The sequence below is a fragment of the Canis lupus genome, chromosome 23 (assembly GCF_048164855.1).
Source record: "Canis lupus baileyi chromosome 23, mCanLup2.hap1, whole genome shotgun sequence".
Taxonomy (NCBI): domain Eukaryota; kingdom Metazoa; phylum Chordata; class Mammalia; order Carnivora; family Canidae; genus Canis; species Canis lupus.
In genome coordinates this window covers 16891434-16900084 of record NC_132860.1, presented here as the reverse complement: position 1 = coordinate 16900084, position 8651 = coordinate 16891434, and the positions used below count along the sequence as shown (strand labels likewise).

Genomic DNA, 8651 nt, shown 5'->3' with positions numbered 1-8651 from the left:
CGATGTATGTTCTGAAAGGCAGCAAAGAAGAAATGTGAATTTAAAGAAGAACTAAGAGTCAAAACCTCCATTGTGTGTTTTAGGTCATTGAACTTGACTTCGATCAGTTACCGGAGGGAGATGAAGTTATCAGTATTCTGAAACAGGAACACACACAACTGCACATATGGATTGCTTTGGCGGTCAGTATTCATGTAACAAATATTTTTTATATGTTGGCTGGGAAAAATAATTTGGTTTCTGTTTTCAAATACAGTAATAGCCAGCTTGGGAACATGATAAGTAAATTGTACCATATGTATGAAAGTTAAGGGATCCCTGGGTGGCGCAGCGGTTTGGCGCCTGCCTTTGGCCCAGGGCGCGATCCTGGAGACCCGGGATCGGATCCCACGTCGGGCTCCCGGTGCATGGAGCCTGCTTCTCCCTCTGCCTGTGTCTCTGCCTCTCTCTCTCTCTCTCTGTGACTATCATGAATAAATAAATAAAATCTTTAAAAAAAAAAAAAAAAAAGAAAGTTAATTGTATTACCATTTATAGAACAAGAAGGCCAGTTTCCTAAATGATGTACTTACTCTACTGCTAAATTAGTATATGTTGGTAAAGGCAAAATCCATTTAAATTAAACAGTACTCTATACTGTGTGTTGGATTATTTATTAATTACTCAATGAAGACTGGCTTATAATTTGTAGATAATCAGGAAAAAACAAAGTGCCACCATGTAAACATTGTTACTTAACATTGTTTTCCATAACAATGTAACATTTCCTGAAAAGTAGTCTAGAAGGTGATTATATTCCAGGCTGACTCACAAAAGCCCTTTTGAGGGGCTTGTTTTTTTGTCCTGTTTGGTCCCTTCCATAACAGAAACCCTACTGGAGATTCTCAGGAGAATCACCTCAGAGAGTCTAAAATTCTAACACCATTCACCCCCCCCCCCCCAGCACCGACTGCCTAATGTTTCCTTTGTATGAGAACATCATATTGAATTATTCTGGTAATATAGTATAGCATATACTAAAATCATTTTTTCTAAGCAAGCATACCCCAGGTCACTTTTGTGTAAAGATAGATAGGAGATTCCCTTTATCATCTTGAAAGGAGAAGTTGATCTGGAATTGGACTTATATCTGTTGCTCAAGCCTAACTGTAAGAATTTCTTAGATATGGATTTACAGATAAATACTTTGTGACAATGGTGCCTTTCTGAAGTGTTAAGTTTTCCTGGTCTACAGAGAACAAGCCTTTAATGCTTGTCACACAGTGTTTAAAGCTAGAGGGGAATTTAGATTTTCTTTAGTACAAATGCCTCCAACAGAGCTTACAGGAAAAATGGAGAATTGAAGGATTAGTGTGGCACCTGTGGTAAAATTGATGAAACATTGTGGGCTGTAGAATGTTACAGAGAAAAGAGTATAGGCTTTGGGATTAGAGAGGCCTTTGTTCATATTCCCACTTGGCTGCTAACTAGCTGTGTGACCTTAGACAAATGATCTACCTTCTGAGCCTATTTTCTCTTCTAAAATATGGGGATGTTAGCATTTACTTTAAGAGTGATTGTACAGATAGAAATAAGTATATACAACTCCTGGCATAATCTGTGGCCCATAGTAGGTGAGTAAATGATGGATCTTCCTTTTAGTATTAATAAATGAAACAGATGCCCAGGAAAGTTATTCAGGAGGCCCAAAGTCACGGATAATTTTGATAGATCTAGAACCAGAACCTAAATTTTCTGTTTAGAATTCTATATCCCCCTCATCATTGCTTCTTCTCTTGGGCTCTGATTTAGTTTGAAATCAACTATTGCTGGGTAAGTAGCAATTTGGAAACATTTATGGTGATTATCATTTTTTAAATAACTTAATTAGGCATAGTTCACCTATAATAAGCTGCACATATTTGACATGTACCACTTGAGAAGTTTAGCATATTTCATACTTATGAAATCATTACAATCAAGATAATGAATATATCCATCACCCCCCCCCAAACCTTCCTCCAAACTCTTCCCCACCCCCCATAGTGCTCAGCCAATCCTTGATCTGCTGCTTTTTCTTTCTAAAGATTGCATGTTCTAGAGTCTATATAAATGGAATCATTACAGTATGTATTCTTTCTGGTCTGGCTTCTCACACTCAGCATAATTATCTTGAGATTTATCCACATTGTAGCATGCATCAGTAATTCTTTTTTCTGCTGAGTAGCAGCTATTATACAGATGTACCACAGCTTGTTTGCCCATTCACCTGTTGATCAACAATTGAGTTATTTCCAGTTTTTGGCTATTAAAAACAGAGCTCCTATAAATGTTTGTGTGCAGCTTTTTATATGTACTTTAATAATTCTAATTTGATTCTTTACCTTTTAGCTGGAGTATTACAAGCAAGGAAAAACGGAAGAGTTTGTAAAGTTGTTGGAAGCAGCACGTATAGATGGCAATTTGGACTATAGAGACCATGAAAAAGACCAGATGACTTGCTTGGATACATTGGCAGCCTATTATGTACAACAGGCTCGGAAGGAAAAGAATAAAGACAATAAGAAAGATCTTATTACACAAGCAACCCTGTTGTATACCATGGCTGACAAAATTATTATGTACGACCAGGTAAATAAGTCAGACTTCTATGAATTTATGAAAGGGGGAAAAATACCACATGAGAGTAGAATGTGTGTTGTAAGCAACAGATTTTTTTTTTGAAAAGAATTTTTCTTAAAATAACATGGTTGATAATAAAAATAGTTGAAAAAAGAATTCCCTGTTAAAATTGGAATTTCTTTGGTTGTTGTACTATTGAAGTAATGTGGACAAAGTAGCATATATAAAACTTATCCACAGGTTGAGTCAGTAATTCCATCAACTCCAGATGAATTTCAAGCATATTTAAAAAAAAGATTTTATTTAAATTCAATTTAATTAATATATATTGTATTTTTAGTTTCAGAGGTAGAATTCAGTGATTCTCAGTTGCATATAATACCCAACCCTCCTTAATCCCCATCCTATCCTTCCACTCACCTCCCTTCCAGCAACCCTCTGTTTCCTAGAGTAAGAATCTCTTATGATTTGCTCTCTGTTTTCATCTTATTTTATTTTTCCTTCCCTTCCCTTCTGTTCATCTGTTTTGTTTCTTAAATTCTACATATGAGTGCAATTATATGGTATTAGTCTTTCTCTAACTGACCTATTTTGCTTAACATAATATTCTGGTTCCATTTATGTCATTGCTGATGGCAAGATTTTGTTCTTTTGATGGCTGAGTAATATTCTATTATATATATGTATATATATACACACACATATATACAATTATATATATGTACACATGTATATACATATATATATCTTTTCTTTTTTTAAGATTTTATTTATTTATTCATAAGTGACACAGAGAGAGAGAGAGACAAAGGGAAAAGCAGGCTCCCCTTGGAGAGCCTGATGTAGGACTTGATCCTGGTACTTTGGGGTCACAGCCTGAGCTGAAGGCCATCACTCAACTATTGAGTCCCCCAGGCATCCCCCATTATATATATTATATACACACATATACATACCACGTTTTCTTTTTATCCATTCATCTTTTAATGGACATCTGGGTCTTTCCATATTTTGGCTATTGTGGAAAAATGAACTTTTCTTTTTGTCATTGTTCCTTGCACAGAAGTCTTTCATTTCTGGATAATTTCTTGATTTGTTTTTGTTTGTTTGTTTTTTTATAAATTTATTTTTTATTGGTGTTCAATTTGCCAACATATAGAATAACACCCAGTGCTCATCCCATCAAGTGCCCCCCTCAGTGCCAGTCACCCAGTCATCCCCACCCCCCGCCCACCTCCCCTTCCACCACCCCTAGTTCGCTTCCCAGAGTTAGGAGTCTCTCATGTTCTGTTTCCCTCCCTGATACTTCCCACTCATTTTTTTCTCCTTTCCCCTTTATTCCCTTTCAATTTCTTGATTTGTAATTAAGAATTACCCACTGGTAGCTTATACACATATTATAGTTGATAAGAAGAATTTGTGTGATACTCCACCTCCTTCCTATATGGTTTTCATTTTAATATTACACATTCATGTTAAATTGTGGTTGGTCATTGGTAAAGTCAAGTCTAAGATGATGTATTGCTTTTCCAGAACCATTTGTTGGGAAGAGCCTGCTTCTGCCTACTTGAAGGTGACAAAATGGATCAGGCTGATGCACAATTTCATTTTGTACTCAACCAGTCTCCAAATAATATTCCAGCCCTTCTTGGTAAGTCATTTTTGGCAGCCATCTTAGGAAACTGTATCTTTCATCATATGCCTGTAATAATGTTTTTTTGACTGGGCTAGACAGCAACGTAAAAGAGCTTTACCTTATAAAAATGAAACTATCTGCAATGGATCATTTTTTCTTTTAAAGTTACAAAAATAGAATATATACCAGTTAAGAGTAATTTGTTTTCCACTTCTTTTTTTTATATGTATATTATTTTATTGGAGTTCAATTTGCCAATATATAGTATAATACCCAATACTCATCCCGTCACCCTATTTGTTATCCACTTCTAAAGAGTCCATAAGCAATGTCTATTTGGACAACTGTAAGCTATTTTAATTGTTGTTTTATACCATCTAACAGGACTATTTTAAAGGCATAAAGTAATATATCCTTATGGGAAACAAGTTTTAGTATAAAATCATTTTCACCATTTTCAAGTATTTCTTATTCAGAGATGTATTTGATTTCGGTGGGTTTATATAGAACATATGAGACTTGTGTTCTTTAGTCAATGGATGTTTATTTTTAAAAATTATAGGTAAAGCTTGCATTTCATTCAACAAGAAGGATTACAGAGGAGCTCTTGCTTACTATAAGAAAGCATTGCGTACTAACCCAGGATGTCCAGGTAAGAGAAAAACTTCATTTTAAATAGTCTAAGCTGTAAATGATCCAACCAGAAATATTGAAGATTTAAAGGCAGTTGCTTATGAAGTTGGTTGTGAAAGATGATATAGGGCTGTTGATATGACAGAATTGAAATTTTTAAAAAATGCTATGTTTGATCCAAAAACTGAATAGCAGATCATATATTTTTTTAAGGATTTATTTATTTTAGAGAGAGAAAGAGCACACACAAACATACACGAGTGGGGGTGCGAAGCAGACAGAATCTTCAAGCAGACTCCTGTTGATGTAGGACTTGATCTCATGATTCATGAGATCATGACCCGAGCTGAAACCAAGATTTGGAAGTTTAACTGACTAAGGTCCTAGCAGATCATATTATAGTCTTTTTGCTTTATGCTATTTTTCTTTTTTTTTTAATATTTTATTTATTTATTCATGAGAGACACAGAGAAAGAGAGGCAGAGACACAGGCAGAGGGAGAAGCAGGCTCCACACAGCGAGCCCGATGTAGGACTCGATCCCAGGACTCCAGGATCACGCCCTGGGCTGAAGGCAGACGCTCAACCGCTGAGCCACCCAGGCGTCCCTTTACACTATTTTTCTATTGAAAATCTCATTTAGTAAATCTTATTGATAATCAACTGTGTGCCAACTGTGTTCCTGTTCTAAACCCAGGGAATGCAGCAGTGAAAAAGAAAAAGTCCCTGCCCTTGGGGTGCCTGGGTGGCTCAGTGGATTGAGCATCAGACTCTTGGTTTCAGCTTGGGTCATCATCTTGGAGTCATGGGACAGAGCCCCATTTCGGGCTCCATGCTCAGCAGGGAGTCTGCTGGAGATTCTTTCCCTCTGTCTCTCCCCGCTGTGCACATGTGTGTGTACATTCTCTTTCTATCTCTCTCTCTCAGGAATGAATAAATAAATCTTAAAAAAAAATCCCTGCCCTCATGGAATTTATAGATTATTATAAGTACTTAGGCTCTCACTCTGATAGACATAGGAAGTCATTCAAGGGCTTTGGGCAAAGAAGTAACGTAATCTGACTATATTTAAAAGGATCATTTTGAGCTTCTGGATTGAGACTAGAGTCTGGGAGAAGGGTAAGGATAGAAATGGGGAGCCCAGGTGGAAGGCTGTTGCTGTCATGTAGGTGAGAGATGATTTCGGCTTGCACTGGAATGATAATAGTAGAGGGGGAAGTGACTGGAATATTTTGAAGGAAGAATTAATGGAGTAGATGTGATATGAGACAAAGGAGGACTCAAAGGTAAGAGTAAGAGTTACATTTTAGTACATTGAAAGATAGTTCAAGAGGAATTAGTTTTAGGTGTGAAAATTTAAAAATACCTTTTAGACCTACAAGTGGAGAGGTCAGGAGGACCATAGTTCAGGAAAGAGATCTGAGCTGAGGTAATTTTTTTTTTTTTTTAAGATTTATTATTTATTCACGAGAGGCACACAGAGAGAGACAGAGACACAGGCAGAGGGAGAAGCAGGCTCCATGCAGGGAGCCTGATGTGGGACTCGGTCCCAGGTCTCCAGGATCACACCCTGGGCTGAAGGCAGCACTAAACCGCTGAGCCACCCAGGCTGCCCTGCACTGAAGTAATTAATTTGGAAGACATCAACATATAGATGGTGTATAAAGCCCTGAAACTATGAGGTCACCAGAGAAGTGAGTGTAGATAGAAAAGAGGTCCAAGGATGGTGTTATAGGGCACTGTGACATTGTAGAGTTTAGGGAAATGAAGAACCAACAAAAGAGCCTGAGAAGGAGCAGCCAGAGATGTAGGAGGAAAAGAATAAGGGCAATGTCCTTGAAGTAAAATGTAAAATGTTTCCAGGATGGTGTCAGACACTATCACATTCTGTTATTAGGTCAAGTAAAATAGGAATTAAGAATTGATCATTAAAAAAAGAAAAAGAAAAAGAATTGATCATTGAATTCAGTAGCATATTAATCATTAGTGACCTTGATAAAAGCATTTTAACTGGAATGGTAGGGGTGAGATCCTTGGTGGAGTGCATTTAAGAGAAAATGGAAAAGGAAAGTTAGGCAGCAAGAGTTTTGCTATCAAGGGAAGAATAGGAGTGGATTAACAATTGGAAAGGAAAATGGAATCAAGAGTATTTTTTTTTAAGATGGGAGAATATATGTGAATGAGAATGATGTAAAAGGCAATATTTGATAATGCAGGAAAAATAGATGATTGCTGGAGCAGTGTCCTTAAATAGATGAGAAGGGGTAAGATCTAGTGTCCAATGGGGAGATTGGCCCTTCATGGGAACGTGGTGGAGTTTCAGCATGGCCTTGAAATTGGCTAGCATGTATAAGCACAGCTCTGAAGGAATGACAGTTTGTGAGTGTAGTCACGATATTGAAGGTCTTAATGAAACTTTATGCTCTCTTTAAAAATTGCTCTTTGAAAATTAGATATTGAAGGTAAAGTGTACCCCAGGAATCTTGGAAGACCAGAAAAATACCAGCGTTGTAGATATTGTGTTTAAGACGAGAAAGGGGACAGAGGGAGTATGGTATAATATCCACTGAAACCAAATTCATGATAGACCAAAAGATTTTATAGTGTAGTTATCCTGAGGTGAATTTTGAGATTTTGCAACTCATAGAAAATGTTTAAGCATTTTGTTTAATTCAAACCTGAAAAATGCCCTGGTTTGACAGCTTGAATGACTTTATTTTTTTAGCGGAAGTTCGTTTAGGAATGGGTCATTGCTTTGTGAAACTCAACAAACTGGAGAAGGCTCGTCTGGCATTCAGCAGAGCCCTGGAACTCAATTCCAAATGTGTGGGAGCATTGGTTGGACTGGCTGTACTGGAACTCAACAATAAAGAGGTATGTGAGTGAAAAAATTATTTTGTGACTGATCTGTTAGGCTCAATATTCCTTATCTAAAACTCTTTGAGGCCAGAGTGTTTTAAAGGTCAAGATTGCAGATAATAGAAATATAACATGATGCCTGCACTGCATTATATATAATGCCCAGGTATTAGGACCCTACCTCAAATGCAAACTTACATTTCTCTGTGAGGATGAGTGATGATTCACACTACTAGGATAACCGCACAATTTAGGTGAAGTTTGCTACCACGTGAGCTTGCTCTAAGATTACCAAACACCTTGTTTTTTTAAAGAAGTTTTTGGATTTCAGAATTTCAGATAAGGGGTTGTACAATATATGTCAGTTTGGAATGCTTTCCATTGCAAGTAACGGAAAGCCTACTGAGTGACTGAAACATAAGGGTTTTTAGTCGTCTACTAAACAAGCTCTCTTAAGGTCTTGGATTTGGCACCTCATTATCCTCAAAGCTAGAGTTTTACATCTTTCTGTCTGTCCTTCTGCAGTGTGTGAAGTTTCCTCCTCATGTCTGTTAACCTTATAAGTTGCAAGATAGCTGCTATATCTCCAGGCTCTCATTATTTCATCAATCTTATATATAGGGAGGAAAGGGAAAGAAAGGATCAACAGCTTTCTCTTAGAGCAGTTCTATCCCCATCATACTTCCCCTTGTGTATAGTTGTCTGACAGGGTTATCAGATTTTCTCAGTCTCAGCATTATTGACTTACGGAGCTAGATGATTTTTTGGTGTGGGAAATTATCCTATCCGTTGGTAGGATGTTTAGCAGCATACCTCACCTCTGCCCACTAAAAACCAGCACGTCCTCCCTGTTGTGATAATGAAAAATGACATTGCCCCCAGTTTAGGACCACTACCTTAGACTGATCTCCAGAGAAGGGGAA

General features: G+C 37.3%; 1 protein-coding gene across 1 annotated transcript in view; it reads left to right on the top strand.

The window, feature by feature from the left end:
* Positions 1–8651, top strand: part of CTR9 (CTR9 homolog, Paf1/RNA polymerase II complex component) — a 34023-nt gene that overhangs the window by 1377 nt on the left and 23995 nt on the right. The window contains exons 2-6 of the mRNA XM_072794075.1: positions 84–182; positions 2371–2610; positions 4135–4252; positions 4800–4889; positions 7595–7743. Of these exons, the coding sequence (XP_072650176.1) occupies positions 84–182; positions 2371–2610; positions 4135–4252; positions 4800–4889; positions 7595–7743 (696 nt within the window). The remainder of the gene's footprint in view (positions 1–83; positions 183–2370; positions 2611–4134; positions 4253–4799; positions 4890–7594; positions 7744–8651) is intronic.